The sequence below is a fragment of the Canis lupus genome, chromosome 12, assembly GCF_003254725.2.
Source record: "Canis lupus dingo isolate Sandy chromosome 12, ASM325472v2, whole genome shotgun sequence".
NCBI classification, from domain to species: domain Eukaryota; kingdom Metazoa; phylum Chordata; class Mammalia; order Carnivora; family Canidae; genus Canis; species Canis lupus.
The window spans coordinates 1336382-1361871 of record NC_064254.1 but is presented as its reverse complement, the minus strand read 5'-3'; the positions used below and the strand labels follow the sequence as shown (position 1 = coordinate 1361871).

At 56.3% G+C, this 25490-nt stretch overlaps 3 protein-coding genes across 11 annotated transcripts; 2 read left to right on the top strand and 1 right to left on the bottom strand.

Moving 5' to 3' along the window:
* The first annotated feature begins 161 nt into the window (after positions 1–161).
* VARS1 (valyl-tRNA synthetase 1) lies at positions 162–13735 on the top strand. 2 transcript variants are annotated; one of them, XM_049091950.1, is made up of 30 exons: positions 162–318; positions 476–897; positions 1928–2062; positions 2162–2300; positions 2522–2646; positions 2731–2815; positions 2974–3080; positions 3211–3329; positions 6778–6942; positions 7131–7212; positions 7718–7837; positions 7937–8045; positions 8140–8234; positions 8477–8567; positions 8823–8947; positions 9031–9134; positions 9236–9394; positions 9513–9603; positions 9696–9801; positions 9880–9950; positions 10039–10164; positions 10443–10547; positions 10629–10697; positions 10785–10863; positions 10988–11115; positions 11494–11649; positions 11792–11998; positions 12070–12181; positions 12314–12639; positions 13598–13735. In XM_049091950.1, the coding sequence occupies exons 2-30, from the start codon at positions 511–513 to the stop codon at positions 13664–13666; spliced, it is 3792 nt and encodes a 1263-aa protein (XP_048947907.1). In that variant the 5' UTR covers positions 162–318; positions 476–510; the 3' UTR covers positions 13667–13735. The 2 variants fall into 2 exon arrangements, with proteins under 2 accessions (XP_048947907.1, XP_048947906.1); XM_049091949.1 differs by lacking the exons at positions 162–318; positions 476–897; positions 1928–2062; positions 2162–2300; positions 2522–2646 and having other exon boundaries at positions 2974–3074; positions 3203–3329.
* Positions 13736–13780: 45 nt separating this feature from the next.
* On the top strand, positions 13781–23675 carry VWA7 (von Willebrand factor A domain containing 7). 4 transcript variants are annotated; one of them, XM_025418237.3, is made up of 17 exons: positions 13781–14136; positions 14398–14652; positions 14914–15195; positions 15678–15774; positions 16371–16481; positions 16929–17124; positions 17231–17412; positions 18629–18741; positions 18979–19095; positions 19552–19737; positions 20230–20362; positions 20474–20626; positions 20736–20828; positions 21290–21486; positions 21564–21703; positions 21904–22078; positions 22186–23675. In XM_025418237.3, the coding sequence occupies exons 2-17, from the start codon at positions 14413–14415 to the stop codon at positions 22348–22350; spliced, it is 2580 nt and encodes an 859-aa protein (XP_025274022.3). In that variant the 5' UTR covers positions 13781–14136; positions 14398–14412; the 3' UTR covers positions 22351–23675. The 4 variants fall into 4 exon arrangements, with proteins under 4 accessions (XP_025274022.3, XP_048947908.1, XP_025274019.3 ...); XM_025418234.3 differs by having other exon boundaries at positions 13824–14136; positions 21185–21486; XM_025418236.3 differs by having other exon boundaries at positions 13834–14136; positions 17243–17412; positions 21185–21486.
* On the bottom strand, positions 22551–25340 carry SAPCD1 (suppressor APC domain containing 1). Of its 5 annotated transcripts, none has more exons than XM_025418240.3 (5): positions 24603–25340; positions 24227–24367; positions 23644–23739; positions 23443–23532; positions 22551–23352 (listed from the first exon to the last, which is right to left on the bottom strand). In XM_025418240.3, the coding sequence occupies exons 1-5, from the start codon at positions 24714–24716 to the stop codon at positions 23260–23262; spliced, it is 534 nt and encodes a 177-aa protein (XP_025274025.1). In that variant the 5' UTR covers positions 24717–25340; the 3' UTR covers positions 22551–23259. The 5 variants fall into 5 exon arrangements, with proteins under 5 accessions (XP_025274025.1, XP_025274023.1, XP_035553761.1 ...); XM_025418238.3 differs by having other exon boundaries at positions 24227–24491; positions 24603–25329; XM_035697868.2 differs by having other exon boundaries at positions 22551–23532; positions 24227–24491; positions 24603–25336.
* Between the last annotated feature and the right edge of the window lie 150 nt (positions 25341–25490).

Here is a 25490-nt window from a genome sequence, read left to right as displayed (position 1 = left end):
GAGGCGCCTGACGGGAGCGGGTCCGGGGCGCTCTCCGCGCCCGCGCCCGTGTGCGCCCTCGTGCGCCCTCGTGCAGCCCCTCGGGAGCGCGGCGGGCGGCGCGGCCGCGAGGGCTGTCGGCGGGCATCGCCCCCGCGCAGGCGGAGCACGGCCGCCCGCGCCACGACCCGCGGGCCCGGAAACGCTCGTTGTCACAAAGGGGGACACGTGGGCGCGCACGGCCGGCGGCGGTGCAGGGAGCCGGGGGCGCCCCGAGAGCCGCCCACCTCGGCCCCGGCCGCAGGTGGCTGTCCGGCTCGGCGTGACCGCCTTTCTCCAGTACGTACCCGCGGATCCCGAGGGGCAGCCCCGGGCGCGCGCCGTTGTGGAGCCAGGCCCTGGGCTCCCGAGGCCGGGTGGGACCTCCGGCCCTGGGGGACCCCGCGGGGTCCCCTCTGCTCGGGTCGCTCAGCCGCCCCCGTCTCTCTGCCCCTAGGTCTCCCTCCACGTCGTTCGGACCCCGGCGTACCCATGTCCGTCCTGTACGTCTCCCCTCATCCCGACGCCTTCCCCAGCCTCCGGGCCCTCATAGCCGCGCGCTACGGGGAGGCCGGGGAGGGCCCGGGCTGGGGAGGAGCCCACCCGCGCATCTGCCTCCAGCCGCCCCCGACCGGCAGGACCCCCTGCCCCCCACCGCGTCTGCCCGCCCTGGAGCGGGGGCCCGGCGGGCTCTGGGTGTGGGGGGCCACCGCCGTGGCCCAGTTGCTGTGGCCGGCGGGCCTGGGGGGCCCCGGGGGGAGCCGGGCCGCCGTGCTGGTCCAACAGTGGGTCAGCTACGCCGACACGGAGCTGATACCGGCCGCCTGCGGAGCAACGCTGCCCGCCTTGGGACTCCGGAGCGCTGCCCAGGACCCCCAGGTGAGCGGGACGGAGGAGGGGAAATGCAGAAGAAGAAGATGAGAAGGGGTAAGGAGCCCCGGAAGGGCGCGGGCCAGGCGTGGAGAGACACTGAGCAAATCCCCGGTGGTCATCTGCAGTGATAACCTCGGCAGGTCTCTTAAATAGCCTTGGTCTTCGTCTTGGAAAGTGGAAGTTTTCCTGTTGAGGAACACGCTGAGATGAGAAGAGCTGTGCGGAGCGCCGACTGGTGCTCGGGGTTCTAGAGTCTGGGAGGAGAATCGAGGAGTGGAAGGCAGCGGAGGTGGAGGTTACTGCCTAGTGGGTTGAGGGAGGGAGGAGTGGCGGGGTGCTGGGGATGGAGGAGAAGGCAGGGAGAGCAGAGAGTGCGCTAGCAGGTTGAGGCGGTTGAGTGCAGGTTGAGGCACTTCCAGAACCATCACCTCCTTGCACAGTTTTGAGCACATGGTGGATCGTTAGTATTCTTTGAATGAATGAATGAATGAATGAATGAATGAATGAATGAAAGCAATGAATCCCTGGTTTACACCCTGGCTTGCTCCCTCATGTCCTACTTACACCGCCTACCATAGAGGGCCCCTCTCTGGAATGCCTCATCTCCCTCAGCCTGATTTGTTTTTCTTCACAGCACTTACAGAGAAAAATAGGGTGATGTACTCTATATTTGCGCATTTATCGTCTCCCCCGCTGAAGTGTAAACACTGGAGTGTGAACACGAGTCAGGGTCTGCTTGTCTCCACATTCCTTAGAGAAGTGCCTGGCCTGTAGTAGGTGCTTAATAAACACCTCTGGAGGCAATAACTGTGTTGCCTCATGCAGTCTTTAACTTCTGGTGCTTAACATATTCATGTGACACATAGTAAGTGTGCAGCAGGAATCTGTTGAACAAATGGAAATATTTTTATTATGACCATTTGGCCTCAGAGGTGGTGATTTTTGGGAGCGGAAGGACTCGTGGATTGAGTGGGTTACGGGATGGGGAAATGAGGTGGGCCAAGCCTAGTCCCTTACCCCTTCCCTTTCCCCATAGGCTGCCCTGGGGGCCCTGGGCAGGGCCCTGAGCCCCTTGGAAGAGTGGCTTCGGCTGCACACCTACCTGGCTGGGGAGGCCCCCACACTGGCTGACCTGGCAGCTGTCACGGCCTTGCTCCTGCCTTTCCGTTACGTGAGTCACAGGGGCCTGGAGAAGAATGGGGACGTGCAGCTCCCATCAGACCTCACTCTAAGGTGATTAAGGATATTTTATTTCTTTTCACCGTCGCAGGTCCTGGACCCTTCTGCCCGCCGGATCTGGGGTAATGTGACTCGCTGGTTTACCACATGTGTCCAGCAGCCAGAATTCCGGGCAGTGCTGGGAGAGGTGGTTCTGTACTCAGGGGCCAGACTCCTCTCTCAACAGCCAGGTGAGGAGGGTTAGGGAGGAGAAGGGGAGGCATTCCTCTGGCCTTCTGTGGGGCTCATGTTCCTGACAGAATCGCTAGGGAAGGACCCTGAGGGTGGGGGGGGTGGGGGGGAGGCCAGCATGGGGAGCCCTTGGGCCGCTGGAATGGCCCGAATGAAACAGTAGTATGGTTCACAGAGGATCCCCAATGGGCTAAGCTGGCGTTTCTGTGCCTCTGTCCAGGCCCCGAGGTCCCCGCACCCCCAAAGACGGCCTCTCAACTCAAAAAGGAGGCAAAGAAACGGGAGAAGCTAGAGAAATTCCAGCAGAAGCAGAAGACACAACAGCAGCAGCCACCGCCGGCGGAGGTGAGAAGCTACGGGGAAAACTAGAAGGTTGGTGCCCCAGTGGGTGGATGACCTCCCTGCCTCTATCTTTTCCCTCCCAAGCAGAAGAAACCAAAACCAGAGAAGAGGGGAAAACGGGATCCTGGGGTCATTACATATGACCTCCCAACCCCAGCTGGGGAAAAGAAAGGTATGAGAGGCGGGAAGGGACCCCCCTCCTTAGCTGCTGCTGTCTTTGGCATTGTCCCTTCCTGCACTGCCCTTGCTTCCACTTGGCTTTGGAGGATTTGCACAGCCCCCCGGCTGCTCCCAGTCTCAGACACTGCCCCCTCCCCGTCTCTCCCCCAGATGTCAGTGGCACCATGCCCGACTCCTACAGCCCTCAGTATGTGGAAGCTGCCTGGTACCCATGGTGGGAGCAGCAGGGCTTCTTCCAGCCCGAGTATGGAGTGAGTGCTCTGCTGCCCAGGCCCAGGGGAGATATGGGAGGACAACAACAGGGCCGAAGGACACACTGCCTGGGAGGGGGCCAGGAGGTGATGTGAGGCCTTAGCACGTGCCCATCCTACCCCATCAGCGTTCCAGCGTGTCAGCGCAAATCCCCGGGGAGTCTTCATGATGTGCATCCCACCCCCCAATGTGACAGGCTCCCTGCACCTGGGCCACGCACTCACCAATGCCATCCAGGACTCCCTGACCCGATGGTGAGCTCCTGCCCTCTTCCACCCATTCCCTCTGTCTCCTTTGCCTCTTCACTCCTCTCCTCCCTTCTGTCCCCTGACCAGCCCTCCGTCCACTTTTTTTCTTTATGGGACCTCAGCTCTGCCCCCTGGTGGTGCTCCTCCTCTCCTCACGTCCTTCCCAGATCCATCATCCATATCCTCCCCTAGTCAAGCAACCAGCACCCCTCACTAGTAGACGCTCTTGTCTCCTTTCTCTTGTTATGAAAAATAACATTATTTTGAATTAAACAAACGTAAATATACTTTTGTAAGAAATGCAAAGCTTCAGGTCTCTTTGACTATGCCCCTGTAGACCTACTCCCTTGCAAAATTTAGCCATTACTACCACTTTTATGTGTGTCATTCCAGGTCTTTCTTGTCTGTTTACTTAAAATTTGTGTATCCACAGTAGTTTATAATTTTCATTTTGGATGGGCTTTTCTTTTTTCTGTCCTTTAACATAAACGACTTAACATCAAACACGTTACTCCATGACTTTTTTTTGCACTTAGTAGTTTATTTTGGAGATGCTTCCTTGTTCTTATGCATAGACTGACTTCATTCTCTTCCTTTTTTTATTTATTTTTTACTTATTTTATTTTTTATTTATTTTTTCATTCTGTTTCATTGCTCCTTAGCGTTCAATAGTGTGGCTATACCTTAAAGGAGTCACTTTCCTATTAATGGTCATTCCTAATTGTTTTCTCTTGAAGATCTGGCTAGAATGCACATTCCTGTATGTGCTCTCTCAAGTGCAAGTGGAAGATTTCTCTGGTGTACTACCAGGAACTGAAACTGCTAGGTTGGAGGGGCATGCTTATATTAAGTTGTCTCCAAATAGCTTCAGTAATTTATACCTCTGTGAATTGCGGGTGAGGATATTCATTTCCCCATGTCCTTTCCAACCCTGGATATTATCAGTGTTTGTTTGCCAAACTGAAGGGCAAAAAAAATGATGCCTCTGTTATTTGTGATTACCTTTTCATGTTTCTTGGCCAGTCAGGTTTCTTTGTGTATGAATCGTCTGTACCTATCTTTGTTTTTCTATTGATTCTGTTTTTTTTCTTTAATTGGCTTGTGGAAGATCCTTTAATATTCTGGATATTGATGTTTTGGTTTGTTATGTATATTATAAATGTTTCTTCCTATTCTAGCACTTGTTCCTCCCCCTGACGTGTTAGCAGTGTTAACAAGTATATAAACTAATATTCCAGATGACAATTTTCTTTAAAAAAGTAATTTTTTAGGGCAGCCCAGGTGGCTCAAGCAGTTTAGCACTGCCTTTGGCCCAGGGCCTGATCCTGGAGACCCAGGATCGAGTCCCATGTCAGGCTCCTTGCATGGTGCCTGCTTCTTCCTCTGCCTGTGTCTCTGCTTCTCTCTCTCCTCTCTGTGTATTCTCAGAAATAAATAAATAAAAATCTTTAAAAAAAAAAAGTAATTTTTTAAAGATTTATACATTTATTTGAGAGAGAGGGAGAACAAGCAGGTGCAGGGCCAGAGGGAAAGGGAGAAGCAGGCTCCCCACTGAGCAGGGAGCCCCAGGCTCGATCTAGGACCCTGGGATCATGACCTGAGCCAAAGGCAGCCACTTAACTGACTGAGCCACCCAGGCACACCTATGACCTTTTATTGATTTTTTTTTTGTAGCCAACTTTATATAAACCTTAAGAAATGCTTTTAGTGAAACTTTACTTTCGTTCCTTGTGTCTTATTTCTTTAATAATACCGAGCAAATACTAGGATTCGTAAAAGATGTTTATGTCCAGTACAACTTATAAGCAACACTCCTGAGGATCTGTTATCTGCAGGAGAATGGAGTCGCTCTAGTCCCTGTCCCCAGGGAGATTTAAATGTAGCAAGGATAAACAGACCCATAAAGTAATGAATATGATATAGTTTGATGAGTTTTTGAAAGTGATGTATGGATACAGTTTTTTTTTTTTTAATTTTTATTTATTTATGATAGTCACAGAGAGAGAGAGAGAGAGGCAGAGACACAGGCAGAGGGAGAAGCAGGCTCCATGCATCGGGAGCCCGACGTGGGATTCGATCCCGGGTCTCCAGGATCGCACCCTGGGCCAAAGGCAGGCGCCAAACCGCTGCGCCACCCAGGGATCCCTGGATACAGTGTTTCTATAATTTCCTCTCCACTTCTTTAATGCCCAGTTCTTCTAAAAGTTCACAGTAAAGGTCATTGGGATTTAATGCTTCATGTGCCTCATCAGCAAAGAGCTTAAGCGTCAACTGCACATACTTGAACCAATGTGTAGCAGACGAAGCCTTGCAATACTACCGTCTTCATTTCTCTAATTCATTTTCTGATTAGTTCCCTAAAACATTACTAGCTTCCAGTCATTTCTCCCCAGATGGTCTAGCACTTGCTTTTTACTTGGGGGTTTTGTTGTTTTATATTTTGATCTAGCTGGTTTGCCAGTATTATTATTATTTTTTTAATTTTTATTTATTTATGATAGTCACAGAGAGAGAGAGAGAGAGGCAGAGACACAGGCAGAGGGAGAAGCAGGCTCCATGCACCGGGAGCCCGACGTGGGACTCGATCCCGGGTCTCCAGGATCGCGCCCTGGGCCAAAGGCAGGCGCCAAACCGCTGCGCCACCCAGGGATCCCGTATTATTTTTTTAAATCCATTTTATTTATTTTGGAGAGAGAGCTTAAGTGTGTGTGTGGGTCGGGGGAGGGGCAGAGGGGGAGAGGGAGAGAATGAATCCTCGAGCAGACTCCCTGACCCAGGGCTCCATCTCCCAACCCTGAGATCCTGACCTGAGCTGAAATCAAGAGTCAGCTGCTTGATCGGCTGAGCCTCCCAGGTGCTCTGGTTTGCCAGTGTTCTTTATCTCTGTGTCTTCTTAAAGAAGGCCTCTTCTACCTCAGAGTTACAAACCTTTTCATCTGTGGTCTTTTTTTTCTTCCTTCTTTTTTTTTTTCTTTCAAGTTTTGAAAAGTATGTCACTTTTTTTTTCTAATGTATTTCTAGTAGTGTTGAGTTCATGGATTGGACTAGAATTTTTCTTCATGAATATTGGAAAGTAGGGAACTAATTAGCTAATTGTCCCAGACAGATTTATTCAGTAGGTTGTCCTTTCCCTACTGATAGGAAATGCTACTTACAACAAATATGAATTTGCTCAGATATGTTTCCAGACAGTGTTTTTGTTTTCTTAATCTGTAACTCTGTTCTTATATCGTAACTTATTGTTTGGATGAGAGCTTCTTCTCTGTTCTTTGGTCAAATTTCCTTGGCTGTCCTTGTGCTTCTCTCCCTGACTATAATTTCAGAGCTGGGAGGATCTCTCCCCACCTCCTCTTTATTTCCTGAGTCCATTGACTCTGTGCACAGGAGCCCCTTCTTCCTTTGTTGTCAGGGCCAATGGCCCAGTCACCTCCAATCCTCTTGGCTCTTCCAACAGGCATCGCATGCGCGGGGAGACCACCCTGTGGAACCCTGGCTGTGACCACGCAGGCATTGCCACCCAGGTGGTGGTGGAGAAGAAACTGTGGCGTGAGCAGGGCCTGAGCCGGCACCAGCTGGGCCGAGAGGCCTTCCTCCGGGAGGTCTGGAAATGGAAAGAGGAGTGAGTGTGCAGCGCCCGGTCCCCTGCCCAGAGGGGACCCTCTGTGGCTTCTGGCCTGGGCTGCAGGGCCAGATCCTCACAGAGAGAGGGTCAGAGGGATGAGTGACCCCCATACTGCCCCGTCAGCCCTCATGTCTCCCTCCAGCCCAGGCCTGAGTGCTGATCTGGGCTTGTCTGTCCACTTCCAGGAAAGGGGACCGGATTTATCACCAGCTGAAGAAGCTTGGGAGCTCCTTGGACTGGAATCGAGCCTGTTTCACCATGGACCCTGTGAGTAGGAGGGGTCTCGGGCCTGGGGCAAGCTCCCCAGAGCCACTGACCCACGGATGAGAGTACCTGTGCTGTGGCCCTCCCCTAGGAGGGGAGCTCAGCACCTGTGGGGAACCATGGAGGGCTCAGCTGCAAATAGCACTTCTCGCCCTTTGTCGCGGCCCTTTGTTACCTACCTGGAGCTCAGACTCTTCCTGGTGGCCCATGATGGGCCTTACTCTCCTGTGGAGCCCAAACTCCCAGGATTCTCCTCATCAGCCCCTGTCCTGGCCAGGTGGCTTCCCTGCCATCCCCAGAGGCCTTAGGCTTTGTTGGGCACCTTTGCACTCTCACAGCTCTCTCTCCTCTTCAGGAAAAGTACTTACTCCCTCCGGCCCTCAGAGGGGTCTGTGTGATGGGTGGTGGGACTCCAGGCAGCCCAGGTCTCACCAGATCCTGCTGCCTTGGCAAGTCTGCCTGGATCCCTGGACATCTAGGCCTCCCTCTGACTCTCCCTGCTCCCCAGAAACTCTCAGCAGCTGTGACAGAGGCCTTTGTCCGGCTCCATGAGGAGGGAGTCATCTACCGCAGTACCCGCCTTGTCAATTGGTCCTGCACCCTCAATTCTGCCATCTCCGACATCGAGGTGTGCCCCCACCCCCACCCCCACCCCCACCCCAGGCCCTCTCCGTCGCCAGCCCCAGCCCCAGCCCCTAGGCCACCTCTTTTAATCCACACCTCACAGGTGGATAAGAAGGAGCTGACCGGTCGCACTCTGCTCTCCGTGCCTGGCTATAAGGAGAAGGTGGAGTTTGGGGTCCTTGTCTCCTTTGCCTACAAGATCCAAGGCTCAGGTAGGAGGCTAGGGGTGCCAGGGGTCCTGGGTGGGGCGGGGTAGGGGGTGAGAAGGGGCCGGAGCTGAGACCACAAGGCTGCGTGTCACTCCAGACGGTGACGAGGAGGTGGTGGTGGCAACAACTCGGATTGAAACAATGCTGGGAGACGTGGCCGTAGCTGTGCACCCCAAAGATCCTAGATACCAGGTGCGGCAGAGTGCTCCCCACAGCTGGGGAGGGGTGCTGGTTGCAGGGTGCTCCCACACTGTGCATGAGGGTGGGACGGACACTGAGCCCTGTGGCTGAGGAGAGAAAACTGGATTAGGAACTCCTCTGCAACTGCCTTCTGGCCCAGAAGATGGTTTTTGTGTTAGGGACAGTAGGGTCCCAGGTAGGAGAGAGCTGGGCCCAGGCCTTCTGGAGTGTTTGATGTCTCCCTCTGTCCCCAGCACCTGAAGGGGAGGAGTGTGATCCACCCATTCTTGTCTCGGAGCTTGCCGATCATCTTTGACGATTTTGTGGACATGGAGTTTGGCACAGGTGAGCAAGGGGCTGTCCTGGGAGAGAGAGGGAGGCCACAAGGTGCACTCCAGTCATTCATCTTCCTTCCCAAAGAAAAAGAAAACAAGCCTTTCCTGGACCAGCAGGACTTGGTCTAGGTCTCAGGGGACGGTACCAAAGAGGTGGGAGATAAGGCTGGTCAGGGAGCCACATCTTTCACCAAAACGGGGTGTGTGTAGAGAGAGGCGCTCCACTGAGTCCCTCGTGCCTCAGGCACCCCTGCGAACACCCCAGGTGCGGTGAAGATCACCCCTGCCCATGACCAGAACGACTACGAGGTCGGACGGCGGCACAGGCTGGAGGCCATCACCATCATGGACTCCCAAGGGGCCCTCATCAATGTGCCCCCGCCTTTCCTGGTAAGACTGCCGGGGCTGGGGTGGTGGCTGAGAGACCTTGGGGTGTCTGGGCCTCGCCGTGATGGAGCCTGTCTCCCACCCAGGGCCTACCCAGGTTTGAGGCCAGGAAGGCGGTGCTGGCAGCGCTGAAGGAGCAGGGGCTGTTCCGGGGTGTTGAGGACAACCCCATGGTAGTGCCGCTTTGCAAGTGAGGCTGGAGGCCTGGGTGGGTGGCGGGGGTGGGGTGGGGTGGATGGAACAGCTCCTTGGGGGCTCGCCACCTGATGTCCCCACCCACGTGTCCTGCAGCCGGTCCAAGGATGTGGTAGAGCCTCTGCTGCGGCCGCAGTGGTACGTGCGCTGTGGGGAGATGGCCCAGGCCGCCAGTGCCGCTGTGACGCGGGGAGACCTCCGCATCCTGCCCGAGGCCCATCAGCGGACTTGGCACACCTGGATGGACAACATCCGGTGCGTCAGGCCCTTCCACGTGGGGTGGGTGTTGGCCGAAAGGCTGTCCGGGGCACACCTCCTCACCCCCCACCCCCCACACCCCTTGACTCACGGCCCCCTCCCCCACCACTTGTAGGGACTGGTGCATCTCCCGGCAGCTGTGGTGGGGTCACCGCATCCCAGCCTACTTTGTCACAGTCAGCGACCCGGCTGTGCCCCCGGGGGAGGTGAGAACCAGGCCAGAGCTAGACCCTCGCCAGTGGGAGGGGTCGGGGCCGAGGCAGAGGGCCCCCCTTGGCACTCACTCCACCTGTGGCAGGACCCCGACGAGCGGTACTGGGTGAGCGGGCGCAGCAAGGCTGAGGCCCGGGAGAAGGCAGCCAAGGAGTTTGGAGTGTCGTCTGACAAGATCAGTCTCCAGCAAGGCAAGGGCGGGCTCGGGGTGGAGGGCAGCGCTGAGGCGTCCCTACCCTCTCTGACCTCTGACCCCTGGCCTCCCTCAGATGAGGACGTACTGGACACCTGGTTCTCCTCTGGCCTCTTCCCCTTCTCCATCTTTGGCTGGCCCAACCAAGTATGTTCCTGAAGGCCCAGCCTGGGATGGGGTGGGGGTCGGGGGGGGGGGGGGCTTGGCCCCCTGTCACGCCCTGCTCTGCCCCCAGTCAGAAGATCTGAGTGTGTTCTACCCGGGGACGCTGCTGGAGACGGGCCATGACATCCTTTTCTTCTGGGTGGCCAGGATGGTCATGCTTGGCCTGAAGCTCACCGGCAAGCTGCCCTTCAGAGAGGTGTGAAGACTGCCGAACCCGCCCCACAGTCCCTCCCATCCCGTGCCACAGCTGCAGCCGTGGGTGGGCCTCAGCCAGGGCCTCCTCACAGTGATTCTGTGCCCTGGCTTTGCAGAGGAGGGAGTGCCTCTGATGCCCACAAAGGTGCTGAGTGCGCTGGTAGGGACCCCGAAGCCCTGAGGTTCAGAATGGGGCCGACTAGATGCAGGCCCTGGGCAGGCACTGGGTCTGGGTGAGGGCATACATTGTCACGGGCCCTCCCTGCTCTTCCTCGCCAGGTCTACCTTCATGCCATCGTGCGAGATGCCCACGGCCGAAAGATGAGCAAGTCTTTAGGCAATGTTATCGACCCCCTGGACGTCATCCATGGAGTCTCCCTGCAGGTGGGGCCGCGCTCTGGGCCAGGCCTGGCAGGGCTATGGGGCTGTGGCCACGACTCCTGACCACTCCCACCTCCTCCTCAGGGCCTCCATGACCAGTTACTGAACAGCAACCTGGACCCCAGTGAGGTGGAGAAGGCTAAAGATGGCCAGGTACTGAGGCTGGGCTCTGGGACTAGAGGGTGGGCCGAGGAGGGTGCGGCCACCTCACGACGCCCCCCCGTTGACTCCTTCCTACAGAAGGCAGACTTTCCGGCAGGCATTCCCGAGTGTGGCACCGACGCCCTCCGGTTTGGACTCTGTGCCTACACGTCCCAGGGTATGGCCTCCAAAACCTCTCATCCAAGTCCTTCCTCCTTCCCTGAGGCCCACCCTTGTCCTTCTACACCCTGGGCACGTGCCAGGAGGGAGATGGGGAGGACTCACCCTTCACTCCCACCCAGGTCGTGACATTAACCTGGATGTGAACCGGATATTGGGGTACCGCCACTTCTGCAACAAGCTCTGGAACGCCACCAAGTTTGCCCTCCGGGGCCTGGGGAAGGGTTTTGTGCCCTCAGCCACCTCTGAGGTGAGGGCCTGGTAGGCGGCGAGGTGGGCAGCACCCGCCCAAGGCAGCCACAAGCATGGCCAGTGCTGTGTCAGGATCCTGACCACTGAGTCAGGTGGCCCAGGCCCTGCTTTGGAGGATCCTTCATGTAACTGAAGGGACAGATGGACACAGGTACAGACAGTTACAGTGTAAGCCTGGGGCATTGGGGTCCTCCCTCAAGGAGATGGGGGGGTGCTGTCCTTTCTTTTTCATGTACTTGGCACATGGTGGCTTCAGACCTGGCAGGTTCCTGGGATGTAGAGCTGCCCATGGTTCCTGCCCACCCCCGCCATGGGCTTTTGCCTCCCTGCCCCAGGCGTATGGTACCTCCCAGCTGATAGGCTCTTTCTTCCCAAGCCTGGAGGCCACGAGAGCCTGGTGGACCGCTGGATCCGCAGCCGGCTGACTGAGGCGGTGAGGCTTAGCAACCAAGGCTTCCAGGCCTACGATTTCCCAGCTGTCACCACTGCCCAGTACAGCTTCTGGCTCTATGAGCTCTGTGATGTCTACCTGGTGAGAAGCAGGGTGGGTGTGGGGCGGCACAGCCCTGAGCCTCACTTTGCCAGTGGTTGGCACTGAGACCAGAGCCAGCCTCACAGGCACAGTGGGGGCTGGAGGTAGACGTCCCTGAGGCCTATGTTTCCCGGTCCCCTAGGAGTGCCTGAAGCCCGTGCTGAATGGGATGGACCACGTGGTAGCCGAGTGTGCTCGCCAGACCCTCTACACCTGCCTGGATGTTGGCCTGCGGCTGCTGTCACCCTTCATGCCCTTTGTGACAGAGGAGCTGTTCCAGAGGCTGCCCCGGCGGACACTACAAGCACCCCCTAGTCTCTGTGTTACCCCCTATCCGGAGCCCTCAGAGGTAAGGGGTATGGCTGGGGGGGGCCTCTGGCCTGCCCCCCCAGCCTCCCTCACCACTCCTCCACCCTGCAGTGCTCCTGGAAGGACCCTGAGGCGGAAGCTGCCATGGAACTGGCCCTAAGCATCACACGAGCCGTGCGCTCCCTGCGTGCGGACTACAACCTGACCCGGATCAGGCCTGACTGTGAGCCTCGTATCCTCACGCCTGCCTTGTGCCCCTGTCCCCTCAGCCCACTCTGGGACCATGGTCCTGTGCGGTTGCCTCATGTCCTGTCTCCTTGGGGCCAGATCTCTCACCTTCCTCCCTTCCCCACAGGTTTCCTGGAAGTGGCTGATGAGGCCACAGGCATTCTGGCATCGGCAGTGTCGGCCTACGTGCAGGCGCTGGCCAGCGCGGGTGTGGTGGCTGTCCTGGCCCTGGGGGCTCCTGCACCACAGGGCTGTGCTGTGGCCCTGGCATCTGACCGTTGCTCCGTCCACCTGCAGCTGCAGGGCCTGGTGGACCCGGCCCGGGAACTGGGCAAGCTGCAGGCCAAGCGCAGCGAGGCACAGCGGCAGGCACAGCGTCTGCGGGAGCGCCGCGCTGCCTCAGGCTACCCTGTCAAGGTGCCCCTTGAAGTCCAGGAGGCCGACAGAGCCAAGGTATGTGGTGTGGGCGGGCACCCCTTCTCCATTTCCCACACCATGTGCTCCCTCCATCGTCAGACCCCGTCCCGTGGCTGCACTCCACCCAGCCCTGGGCAGTGACCAGGGAGCAGATAGCCCGGACCTCCTGAACCGGTGGGGTTCCCTGAACCGGAGGGGCTCCCTCCTCTTACACAAGGAACAGCTAGGAGCCAGGGCACAGCCCAGGGTCACACCCGCAACGTGAGGACGGAGGCAGACCTAGAATAGGTATCCTGCCTCCCCGCCAGAGCCCTTGCTCCCCATCCCACATGCCAGGGGCTGGTCTGGGGCCCAGTACAATCGGGAAGCCCAGCGGGCTCACCTGGGATCTCCAGGGAGGAGCAGTGGGGTGAACCACATGGACACAGAGAGAAACGAATGGAGGCTGAGTGGTGAAGCCGTAGTGGCTGAGCAGAGCTCTGTCTATCCATTCGCCTGGAAGCCCGCTCAGGGCAGTGGGTATGGCCATTGCCATTTTACAGACGAAAACCCAGTGCCTGCGTAGGAGCCTGCGTCCCTAACTCCTGTGTCCTACTGTCCACCTGGGGGTGGGGGCTACTGGCTGGGGCACAAGGCCTCTGAGGCCCCTTTGTGTTTGGGGACTGAACACTGGCAGAAGGCCAGACCTGAGAGGCCAATGATGCTGGGAGGGAGGGCAGGTGCTGATGGGGGAGGCTGATGAGAATGAGTGGGGGATGGGCTGGCCATGCTCTCTCAGTCCCCAGAATACTCACTGTATATGGCCCTCACCCATCTTTCCAACCTGGACCCCCCTGCCATCGTGGGCATTGTGGGTCACTTGTGTGACTCTGGGCTGTGCCCCCATTCCTTTTTTTTTTTTTTCTTTTTGTGTGCCCCCATTCCTGACATTTGTCTCCTCTCTTGGGCCTGGGTCCTCATCACCCACCACCCCCTCTCCTTGTCCAACCGGCAGCTCCAACAGATAGAAGCAGAGCTCAAGAAGGTGGATGAAGCCATTGCGCTATTCCAGAAGATGCTGTGATACACCCGACTCCTCATGACCCCCAGTGTCCACCATGGGGTGGCAGCAATAAAATATTTTGCCACAAAACCCATGTCTTGTCTTGTGTGATTGGGGCTGGGTGGCTGCACCTCCAAGGGCCGCAGGCTAGGCTAGAGGCACGGGGTGGGCAGAGAGGTGCTTCTGTCTGGATCTGCCTCTGGCACTGGGCCAGGTCTGAGTCATGTTGCTCACGCCCTTCCCCCTCCCAGCTCTTCTCCATTCACCTTTGTGCTGCTGCTGAGGGAGGCCCGCCCTGGTGCCAGCTGCCGCTCGCAACCTTGGGTGGACATGAGTAGAGGGGCCAGGGGCTGCCCGTCCTGCACCACCGTGCCCCTGCCTGGGCCTGCCCCACCCCCCTCCACTGAATCCTCCTTAGGTTAATTATAACTCTGACCTAAGTGCCCTGTGACACCGCGCCCCAGTGGCCCTGCCGGAGACCCAGCCACCAGGTAGGGGAGAGGCCTAGAGAGGGGTTTCAGCCTTCCCTTGGGTGTGTGTGTGGCGGGGTGTCCTAGGGGAGGAGCCTCAGTCCCTCTCCTGCGGGTGTCTGTACCTCTATGGCCTCCGGTTGACACCCGAGGGGAGAGGGCAGGGAAGGCAGGCTGGGACCCATCTGGGGCCTGAGGCAGAGCAGGTGCCCCTGGAGACACCGCTGGGCCTGCCCTGGACTCGCAGCTGCTTCCTCCTCCCGAGAGCCTTCTGTCCGGCAGGTGCACGTGGCAGCCATGCTTCCTACAGACGTGCCCCTCTCCCATTTGAGCACCTCCCTGCTGCTGCTGCTGCTGCTGCTGCAACTGCTGCACCCCGCATCTTCCTTCTTCCCCAACGTCTGGAGCCTCCTGGCTGCCCCTGGCTCCGTCACCCACCAGGACCTGACTGAGGAGGCGGCACTCAATGTCACCCTGCAGCTATTCCTGGAGCAGCCGCCCCCAGGCCGGCCCCCGCTGCATCTTGAGGACTTCCTGGTGAGCATCCCTGGGTCCTCCCATCCCAGCGGGATTCCCCAACTCCCTGGGACTTCTCCTCCTGAGGGCCATCCTCTCTTCCATGCCTCCCCACCTCTACCCCCTGCAACAATACCCAAGAGTCCTGATCCAGAACTGCCTCTCTCATATAGGGACCAACACCTTCAATTCCTTGCACGCTTACCCCGAGTGATGGTGGCTGAGGAAACATGGGCAGTGGCCTAATCCAGGGGCCCCTGCCCCCTAACCTGCTCTCACCAGGGCCGCACCCTCCTTGCTGATGACCTCTTTGCTGCCTACTTTGGGCCTGGGTTTCCTTCCCGGCGGTTCCGAGCAGCCTTAGGTGAGGTGTCTCGTGCCAACGCAGCCCAGGACTTCCTGCCAACATCCAAGAACGACCCTGACCTGCACTTCGATGCTGAACGGCTGGGCCAGGGGCGCACACGCCTGGCCGGGGCTCTACGGGAGGCCCTGGTGGCAGCCAGGGCCCTGGACCACACCCTGGCCCGCCGGCGTCTTGGGGCTGCACTTCATGCTTTGCAGGTGAGAACAGCGTGAAACGGTCGGGGGCAGGGGGGTGGGGGCAGGTGGGTGTCTCCACTCTGGGTCTTCCCATCCCCCGGGTAGAGACCTCCCTGCTTAAGAAAGGATGGGGGTGCTGCTTGCCAATGCCCTGAGGCTGGTCCCCAGCTCCCCACCTCCAAGTTGGCAGCACTTCCTGTGGCTGCGGAGAAGCCAGAGGAGGTGAGAGGGAGACGTGGTGTCAGTGGTGGGCCCTGTAGGCCACTGGAGGGCCTTTGGGTGGGCTCTGAGTGCGAAGAGAGGAAACACTAGGAGTCTCCCACATGGGGAAAGCTCCGTTCTGGGCAACGGGCAGAGGGTGTGGAGGGCACTTGGGTTATCTGACAGCAGCAGGGAGGGGGAAGGGGTGGTAAGAGGAGGCTTTGCAGATGAGGGACTCAAAGGAGTGGGAGTAAAGGCTGGAGATCATGACGACAGTGCTTCATCTCCCTTCCTCCCCACAGGATTTCTACAGTCACAGCAACTGGGTGGAACTGGGGCGGCAGGAGCCGCATCCTCACCTCCTCTGGCCGAGGCAGGAGCTCCAGAGCCTGGCACAAGGTATGGCCGTGACCCGGGGCTTGGGGGGAACCCATAGAGCCATGTCCTGGCAGCCCACCCAGCCACTGTGTCACATCCTCAGGTCACATAGGATGTGCCATTGCTTCTTCTCTGGAATGACCTGTGAGGTCACCCAGCTCAGCCAAAGGCCAGGTCAGCTGGATAGCCTCCCCAAGGTCACCCGGGGAGACAGAGCCAGGACCAAGGTCAACAGACCTCGAGTTCTCTTTCATGTGGCTTCCTTCCCCCAACATGGGATGGAGCAACCAGGACTATCCGTCATAGTCGTCTCTTCTTTCCACCTGAACTATGACCGGAAGCTGCCTCCTGTCCGTTACAAGTTCGCCTCCTGTCCTCGGCTCACAGAGGGCTCAGTCCCCGCAGTACTGGTCCGCATGCTTCTTGGTTTCCTAGCACAGTCCCCGTCCCAAATACTTGGTCTCATCACCAGACCACCTCCAGGTGTTTGCTCAGAAAGCCTAGAAGCGTGCCCATATGCTTTGGGCAGCTGGGGGGTAAGCCCAAGTTCGGGTGGACGGGGCTAAAGACCAGTGGTGGCAGAACCGTGGACTCTAGGTTCCTGTCCTCCCTTCCAGTGGGCGATCCTACCTGCTCTGATTGTGAGGAGTTGAGCTGCCCCGGGAATTTACTGGACTTGACGCTCCTCACGTCCGGCTACTTTGGATCTCATCCCTCCAAACCGCCAGGTACCAGGTGGAAGTAAGGGGAGAAAGTCACAGCCTTTCCCCTGAGGGATTTCCATAGGGATCTCAGAACTGCAGGCCCTTGTCCCACTTCCTGTGGCATCAGCTCCTGGAAGAAGGAGGATGTCAGGAATGGGGTGGGTGGATGGAGGCCTGCTGAGGTGGCCGTGAAGGTCAGGTGGGGAAGAGCTGCTCACTCAGCTGGGAGGACTTCCCCATTATCCCACGGCAGCTTTTGGGGACTGACCAGAGAGATGAGGGGATCCATTGTACACCATGATGATGGACCCCTCCAGATTTCCTCCAGATTTGGCCTCCACAAAATGTCATCTTTCTTGCTGATCCTTTGCTGAAGAGTGAAAGGTCAGGCCAGCTCAAAAAAGGGCCTCGTTTTCTTAGGAGGCAGTGTTTTTTTTACATCCTCCCTCCAACTGTCTTTCCTCAACCCAGGGAAATGTAGCCATGGGGGCCGTTTTGACCGGAGCAGCTCCCAGCCACCACGGGGGGGCATCAACAAGGACAGCACATCCCCGGGCTTCTCTCCCCACCACATGCTTCACCTCCAGGCTGCAAAACTGGCCCTTCTGGCCTCCATCCAAGCCTTCAGCCTCCTGAGAAGCCGCCTGGGAGACAGGGGTTTCTCTAGGTGAGTGGCCTCTGTGAGATGTGCTCCCCAATGGGTAGGCGCTCTTGGGGGAGCTGAGAAGACAGGGTTTGGGGGCAAATGGACAGACCCTTCACCATATCTCCAGCTTGCTCCCCAGGCTGCTGGATATCAGCCCAGCCTCCAGCCTGAGCTTTGTCCTGGACACCACGGGCAGTATGGGTGAGGAGATCAGTGCTGCCAAAATCCAGGCTCGCCACATTGTGGAACAAAGAAGGGGCAGCCCCATGGAGCCTGCCCACTACATCCTGGTACCTTTCCATGACCCAGGTAACTGGTCTGGTGAGCAGAGTAGAAGGAAGGAAGTCCAGAGTGAGGGGTGAATGCCACTGGTGGAAAAATGGGCCTCATGGTTCCACTTCCTTAACAAAATGGTGACACTTCCTGTGGTTGAGTCTTCACTGGCACCTGTGTGCATATCGGAAACAATCGGCACTTCTGGTGTTTCCAAAGTGGTAGCACTTTCCTTATGAGGTTAATCATGATCTGTGCTTAGGCAGGGTCCTCTGCCTCCATGCTAATCAGCCATTCTCAATTCTCGCCGCTTCCTGTAGACCGAGATTGGGATGAAGATGGGGGGTTCGTGGGTGCAGGCTCCTGTGAAGCTAGTTATAATTTATTCCCTTCCCTGTTGGGCTGGAAGTCAGACGCCCTGACCTGGGTCGACCAGTCACTGTGCATCCTTAGGCTGATCATTTCACCTTTTTTTGCCTCAATTTCATTATCCATAGAATGGGTCAGTACTTGTCTTATCCTGCCTATCTCCTATGGTTGAAATGACCATCAAATAAAATACCTTTAGGACTGAGAATTAGGGATCCCCGGTTTGGCGCCTGCCTTTGGCCCAGGGCATGAGCCTGGAGTCCCAGGATCGAGTCCCACAAAGGGCTCCCTACGTGGAGCCTGCTTCTCCCTCTGCCTGTGTCTCTGCCTCTCTCTCTCTCTGTCTCTCATGAATAAATAAGTAAAAATCTTAAAAAAAAAACTCAGAATTCCCTAAGGGTTGGTGTTGCATCCTATTTACCTGTATAAATCTAATAGCTGGCATTTAAGAGGAGCTTAACACATATTTGATGAAGCTTTGAATAATTAAAAATTTAGTATGTCTTATGGATCAATGCACATTCTAAGATTCACAAAATCAACTCATTTAGTTCTAATGACACCCTGAGGTAAGTACTATTATTTTTCTGGCTTTTCTGGTGAGGAACTGAGGCCCCAGGTACTTTTTATACCTACACACCTACCCTGTAAAGGTCCACTCAGGACCACAGGAGATGCTGCCATTTTGCTCTGGAAATGAGGTCCACTTTCCCCCCAAAGGTCACTAGCCTCTGCCCTGCCCTGTGCATATAAGTATAAGGGAATACTGTTGTTTCAATAGTCATTCACCCCTGGAGCGTAGCAGGCCTCTTGACTGGGGAGGTAGGCCTAGGCGGGGATGAGGGGATCCCTCTCCTCACTTGCTTCCTTTCTCCCTCCCCAGGATTTGGCCCTGTCTTTACAACCAGTGACCCTGACAGCTTCTGGCAACAACTCAATGAGCTCCATGCCTTGGGGGGTGGAGATGAGCCTGAGATGTGCCTGTCAGCCCTAGAGGTCTGCCTCCCCCACCCTCCGCCCCTCCCCTTCTTCCTTCCTTTCCAGATCCCGCCACCAAGGGGAACTGGAGCCTTCCTGGGACCTGCACCTCCCTCCCCACCTTCAGAGCCTAGTGCCCCTAGCTTCCCTCCAGGGTTCCAGGGTCATATTTCCTTCAATTCTGTCCCCCCTGGTTCTACCTGTCCCCCTGCCGCTGCTGCCATTTTTAATACCAGTGCTTTCCCTTTCTGCCAGCTGGCTCTGCTGCACACACCTCCCCTCTCAGACATCTTTGTCTTCACTGATGCCTCCCCCAAGGATGCCATCCTCACCAACCGGGTGGAATCCCTGACTCAGGAACGGCGCTGCAGAGTGAGCACACTGATGGGAGACGCAGCATCACCTGCCCAGGGATACGGGGAAGCCCATGACAACCACCTCATAATGAGGATCACGCCACGCTCTGGTGGCTGAACCAACTTTGGCAAGGGGTGGGACAAGAAGACAATGAGTATAACGTTTGCAGATCCCTTGTCTGATCTGAATTCATATTTGAATCTGTCTCCAACAAACCATTCAAAGAACTGGAGATCTAGTTGCTAATAATCCACTATGTGGGTGACATAGGGTGACAGTTACAAGGGAAAAGCAACTACTAAGTGAAGGCCTAGGGGCTGTGTCACTGGGAGACCCTGCCGTAGAGTCAGAGGCTGACAGAGACCTTACCATTAGTCATCAGCTCCATAGTGCACTTGCACAGGAGACCCCCAATTCTGATAGTAGACGGCACTGGGAGTACTCAAGTACTGGCCTCTCTTTTGGGCACAGGTGACATTCTTCGTGACTGAAGACCCACTGAGGGTTCAGGGCCGAGCTCGGCGTGAGGTCTTGTCCCCTCTGCGTTTTGAGCCATATGAAGCCGTGGCCCTGGCCTCAGGAGGAGAGGTCATCTTCACCAAAGACCAGCACATTCAGGATGTGGCGGCCATTGTTGGGGACAGCATGGCAGACCTGGTGAGTATGGTGGCCAGAGGGACTAGTGCTTCCAGCTGAGAACTAAGGGCATGGGCGACATGGCCTTTCTCTTTCTCCTAGGTTAGTGGTTTAACACAGCTGTGTTGCCTCAGCAGTTAGAAGGGTGGGAAAGGAAGTTTCTCTCCCTCTGAGATCCATGGCCCCCCACCTTCCACATTGCTCCTTCGGTAGTAGTACTGCCCCGTCCCCCAACCTTGGCCTCCAGGAATCTGTCCTCGGGGCTACCACAGGAAGTCCTGCCATCTTGTAAGGAGGGACAAGAAGCGATTGCCTCACCCTTAATCCCTTGCCTCCACTTTGTCATTTACTGTAACTTCATCCCTGGTCCTGTGCCCCTCTCTTTCACCGTAGCCCTTCACGTGTGACTTCGTTTCTTTCTGTCTCCACCTTTCTCCTGTCTTTGTTTTTTGCCTTATCTGTGTTCACTGCCTTATCTTCTCCTTCATTCTTTGGTTCTGCACATCCCTCAAGGTTACCCTTCCCCTGGAACCTCCTGTTGTGGTGTCTGGGAGGCCATTTGGCTTCAGTGTGGATGCGCTGCTCCAGAGGGTCACAGTTCGGATCCATGGGGAGGTCAGCAGCTTCTGGATCAGGAGCCCAGCAGGTACACCCACGAGTGTGACTTGAGGCAGTGGGAAGGATGGAGAGTGAAGGGTGAACTACTAAGGGACAGGAATCATCTCATGTGCCAATCTTGCTCTCCCACTGCCATCAGGAGTCTCCCAGGGCCAGGAGGAAGGCGAAGGGCCTCTAGGTCACACGCGCCGCTTTGGGCAGTTCTGGATAGTTACCATGAATGACCCCCCACAGCCAGGGACCTGGGAGATCCAGGTCATAGCGGAGGGCATGCCCCGGGTTAGGGTGCAAGGTAAGGAGGGAGATATTCCTGGGAAGGGAGGACAAGGCTGCAGAGCTCAGAGAGCACTGTCAGTGACATTTGTTTTGGCAAGGTCTCTGATTGCCTTGGCCCTCCTCAGCCCAGACAGCCCTGGACTTCCTCTTCTACTTTGGAATTCCCATGGATGAAGGCCCCCACCCTGGCCTCTACCCCCTGGCTCAGCCAGTAGCAGGTACATCTGTCCCCCCACCCCTACTTTCCCATTATCCCATCTATTTAGCTATGAAATTCTCTATTTAACTTTTTATTGAGTTACGGCTTACATATACAGAAGTAACTAACTGAAGTAAACAGCTGGATTTCATAATGCACCCATGTAACCATTCCTCTCTCAGTTCAAGATTTAGAACATTTCAGGCATCCCAGAATCTGTCTTCACCCTGCCCAACAATGTCACTCAGAGGTAGCACCCTTTCTCCATCCATACTCCCAGGGGTAACCCCTGTTTCCAAAACCATTCATCCTTTTCTCCCCATGTACCTGAATCTCCTGTGGACCATCATCCTCCCCTCCCACCCCCTGTCCCAGGCCTCCAGACCCAGCTGCTGGTAGAGGTGACAGGGCTGGGTTTCAGAGGTGACCCCAGAGATCTTCGGTCGCATTTCTCCCATGTCGTCCTTCGAGGGATTCCAGAAGGGGCTGAGCGGGGCCGGGTGCCCCTGGAACCCATGGGACCACGGGAGCGAGGTCTCCTGGCCGCCTCACTGCCACCCGCACTTCTGTCCACCACGGGCCCCTTCTCTCTGGAGTTGATCGGCCAGGATGGAGAGGGGCATGGCCTGCACCGAGTGGCCCCCCAGCCCTGCACCGTGGTCCCAGTCCTTCTGGAGGTGAGATGCCAGAGGAAGGTGCGGGTGGGGCCAGAGGGAGCTGCAGCAGCTCTCCCCTAACCCGCCCTCCTCTGCAGCTCAGCAGCTCCCCAGGGTCCCTGGCCCCCGGCAGCAAGGCCCCACTTAGCCTCCATATTGCCAGCTTCTCAGGCCCTCAGGATCTGGACCTTAGGACATCTGTCAACCCCAGGTTCCCTCTCACCTTCAACCTCTCCAGGTACAACCCCCGAACCCTCCTGCTCAGTTCTGGCCCACCTTTTGGTCCCTCCCGCTCCCCCTCACATGGTGGCCTGGTGCTTTAAGCCCCACCTACACGGCCTCCTCCCAGGGGCATTCAGATTCTCACCTGGCCTGAGACCCTGGGCTCTCAGCTCTTCAGAGCCTGGGCCTTCAGCCCACTGTGTGTCCACTCAACAGGGTTCGCCTGGAACCGAATGAGTCTGTGTGGGGCCACCTGTGGTTGGAGGTCCCGGACTCAGCCGCCCCAGACTCCGTGGTAATGGTGACTGTGACTGCGACAGGTCGAGAAGGCAGCCTAGTGCCCCCGACCCATGCCTTCCTCTGGCTTCTGGTGCTGGCTCCGGCCCCGCAGGTGAGGTACCCCCACTTCCCATTGCAGGCCAGGCAGGGTAAGGGGAGGGTGTTGTGGGCTTAATTTGGGTAGAGACAGCCTGACAACCTCTCTCCCCTTCTCCCCAGGACCCACTGGCTGCCACTGCCCACTCATCTGGCCCCATCCTCCACTCGACCAGCTCTGTGTCCACTTTGGTGACTCGGGGAAGGGCTGCAGGAGGGCGGATAGGCAACTGCTGGTGGGGCACAGTTGGAGGAGTACTGCTCCTGCTAGGCTTGGCCTCCTGGTAACACTACAACCCCTAGAGGAACGGGTCTCCAGTGCTATTTTCAATCTTATCCCATTGCTGAGAAGGTGACATGGGCCTCTGGCCCCCACCTCTCCCAGATGGGATGAAGGTTTTCCTTCTCATGCACTTGTCCCTCTCTTCCTTAGTGAGATTGAGATAGAGAGCCATGGATTCTCCCATAGTACACTTTCTCTAACTCTGGTGGGAACCAAAGCAAATACTCCTTTTTGGAGAAAGTTGGTTCCTATTTCTCTGTAGCATCTCTTTTTTTTTTTTTTAATTTTTTTTTTTAATTTATTTATGATAGTCACACACAGAGAGAGAGAGAGGCAGAGACACAGGCAGAGGGAGAAGCAGGCTCCATGCACCGGGAGCCCGACGTGGGATTCGATCCCGGGTCTCCAGGATCGCGCCCTGGGCCAAAGGCAGGCTGCTAAACCGCTGTGCCACCCAGGGATCCCGCATCTCTTTACTCCATTATTTATTCATGCTTTCCCAAGCTCAGGAAAAGGAAAGATGTATGGGGAGGAAACTAAAGTTGGGAGTGGGGTTTATGTATAGAATTGTTCTTATTTGAAATTCTGAAGAAGCTCCTATTTTATTTTTGTATTTAAATTTGAAGGACAGTTTCAGTAAACATATCTGCCCTAGAGAGAGATTCCAAAGAGAGATCATTTATGGATACGGGGACATATCAGGGAGATCAACCTATCAGGGAGAGGAAAGATGAAATGGAAGTTTTCAGTTGCTGAGAAGAAACTTTATACCAAGATGTTTGGACTTCAGTTGGCCCATCACCTGGAGCCATTTATCTGTTAGGTCAAGAGGCAGAATAAGGAGACTGGGGGCTCGGGCCCAGGCCTCCCACCACCACCACCACCTCACCAAATGAGGAAACCCAGAGGAACCTTTAGACACGGGTTGGGCCCCCCCGCATCTTGGGGCAGCCAAGCTGGACGGTCTCCCCTTTTGGCTGAATGCCTGCCTTCTGCCTGGACAGCTCCTGGAGAAGAGGAGAGAAACCGTGGGCATCTGTGCTCCCCGCTCCACTAGGGGGCCAGGCTCCGCCCTCCTGCCACCCCCTACAGCCTACCTGTTGCTGCCAGAGGTTCTGCTTCCTTGGCCTTCCCTTCCAGCCCTGGGCAGCATGGAAATCAGCCTTATTTAAGGGATGTGAGGAGAACTGGGAGGGAGGGGTGGGTGGGATTTACTTTTTCCTCTTAAACCAGTGTTGATCCTAGGTCCCCTCTCTACCCCCACTTCCCAAAAATCTAAGCAAAAACAATAAACTCACCTTCTCCTGAACCAGACTCCGCAAACACATGGTCATCTTTTGAATCTGGGCTAACTGGGGGCCATGAGGCTCTGAATGTAAATCTGCTAGGAAATTCTAAAGGAGGAGTTGGAGGCTGACAACATGGTGAAAACTTGAGGTCCATCTGCTACTCTTCTGACACCACAGGTCATATTTCTTCTCCATCGGGATTCCCTTATCTCAGTAGCCCTCAAGGCAGGTGGGAAAAATCCCCCACTCTCCACTCCCATCTCTTTAACAATCCAGTTCCTCCATCCCCCTCAAACAGCACAGTACCCTTTTCCTTATTTTTTATGGATCCTCCCTGTCTAGTCCTGATCCATTGGAATGATCCAGGCCACTCCCCCATCTCAATGGAGTGATCCTAACCATGTCCCTCTGAATGGAATGCAGACCAGCCTCCTCCAATCCCGACAATGAACACCAACCTAATACTTGGTGGCATCCAGTCATTACAGTGCTTCCAATTCATGATCCCTGCCCATTAACTCTTGCCTTCCCATGGTGGTGTCTGCCGTGTCTGCATCTCCCTGCTCCCCCACACTGCACATCAGCCCCGTACCTCACCAAGAGCCCCTAGATGCAGCTGCTGTTGCTGTGCCTCCCTCAAACGGCCCTCAAACCAGGCCTGGCCATGCTCCAGCAGCTCCAGCCCCTGCCACAGGGCATCCTGCTCCCTCTCCAGAGCCTGCATCCTCTGCAGCTGGGAAGGCAAGAAGCAGAGGCTGACTTGCTCCACAGCAGGGCTCTGGGCCGTGGCACTTCCTCTCAACTCTTGGTTGGGTTCACTGGTCACTGAGTGTGAGCCCAGACTAACCACTGAGCACCTGGAAGGCAAGGGGAAGCAGGGGGGAAGACAGGGGCCCTCAAAATTGGCTGGAAATGGACAGATCTAGGCAGTGGGTTTCTCTGGGGCCTCTTGCTGGACTAATACTCACCCAGAGGAAGAAGCTCCGGGCCCCTGGGTCCTGGCGGCTTGTCCTGAGTGGTAGCAGCATAACTGTGTAGGGAGCACAGACGAGGGGCAGCCCATTGGGACCCTGGCTCCCCATGGCTCTGGAGTGGGAAGAGTGGAGCCACGCCCAGTGGCATGCAGGGCTGGGCCCTCCCCTTCCCTCCTGTGCCCATCCTACCTTGTTTTTCAGCCTCTCAGAGCCTTTCCTGCCATGTCTGAGGCTGGGGTGTTCCTACTTAAGGGGAAAGATCATCTCTGTTGGGGCGTAATCTCTTCCTTCTCATCTGCTTTTGTAGGGTCTGTTAAAACAGCTGTGGCTGGTTCTCATGAAGTCCCCCTGGGTGGAACCCAAGGGTCTCCCTACAGCATAGTTATTGTGTGTGTATGTGTATGTGTTGAAGTTGATTTGTTTTTAGTAATCTCTAAACCTAACATGAGGCTTGAACCCATGGCCGCAAGATCAAGAGTCACACATGAGGTGTGGCTTAGTGGTCCATGTCCCTGTGTTTTTATTTTTATTATTTTTTAAAGATTTTATTTATTCATGAGAGACACAGAGCAAGAGAGAGCAAGTGAGGGATCCCTGGGTGGCACAGCGGTTTGGCGCCCGCCTTTGGCTCAGGGTGTGATCCTGGAGACCCGGGATCGAATCCCACATCAGGCTCCTGGTGCATGGAGTCTGCTTCTCCCTCTGCCTATGTCTCTGCCTCTCTCTCTCTCTGTGTGTGACTATCATAAATTAAAAAAAAAAAAAAAAAAAAGAGAGAGAGAGAGAGAAAAAGGCAGAGACACAGGCAGAGGGAGAAGTAGGCTCCATGGAGGGAGCCTGACGTGGGACTCAATCCTGGGACTCCAGGATCACAACCTGGGC

What these genes read in the sequence shown, in the direction of transcription:
- VARS1 (XM_049091950.1), top strand. Translation starts at nt 511, where the DNA reads ATGTCCGTCCTGTACGTCTCCCCTCATCCCGACGCCTTCCCCAGCCTC. An exon ending in CGGCTGTGCCCCCGGGGGAG is followed by an intron (nt 9,604 to 9,695) that starts GTGAGAACCAGG and finishes CACCTGTGGCAG; the next exon opens with GACCCCGACGAGCGGTACTG. An exon ending in AGGAGGCCGACAGAGCCAAG is followed by an intron (nt 12,640 to 13,597) that starts GTATGTGGTGTG and finishes TCCAACCGGCAG; the next exon opens with CTCCAACAGATAGAAGCAGA.
- VWA7 (XM_049091951.1), top strand. Translation starts at nt 14,413, where the DNA reads ATGCTTCCTACAGACGTGCCCCTCTCCCATTTGAGCACCTCCCTGCTG. An exon ending in GCTCCAGAGCCTGGCACAAG is followed by an intron (nt 15,775 to 16,370) that starts GTATGGCCGTGA and finishes CCTCCCTTCCAG; the next exon opens with TGGGCGATCCTACCTGCTCT. An exon ending in TCATCCCTCCAAACCGCCAG is followed by an intron (nt 16,482 to 16,928) that starts GTACCAGGTGGA and finishes TCCTCAACCCAG; the next exon opens with GGAAATGTAGCCATGGGGGC.
- SAPCD1 (XM_035697868.2), bottom strand. Translation starts at nt 24,697, where the DNA reads ATGGGCTGCCCCTCGTCTGTGCTCCCTACACAGTTATGCTGCTACCAC. An exon ending in CCCGGAGCTTCTTCCTCTGG is followed by an intron (nt 24,492 to 24,602) that starts GTGAGTATTAGT and finishes CTTGCCTTCCAG; the next exon opens with GTGCTCAGTGGTTAGTCTGG. An exon ending in ATCTAGGGGCTCTTGGTGAG is followed by an intron (nt 23,740 to 24,226) that starts GTACGGGGCTGA and finishes CTCCTCCTTTAG; the next exon opens with AATTTCCTAGCAGATTTACA.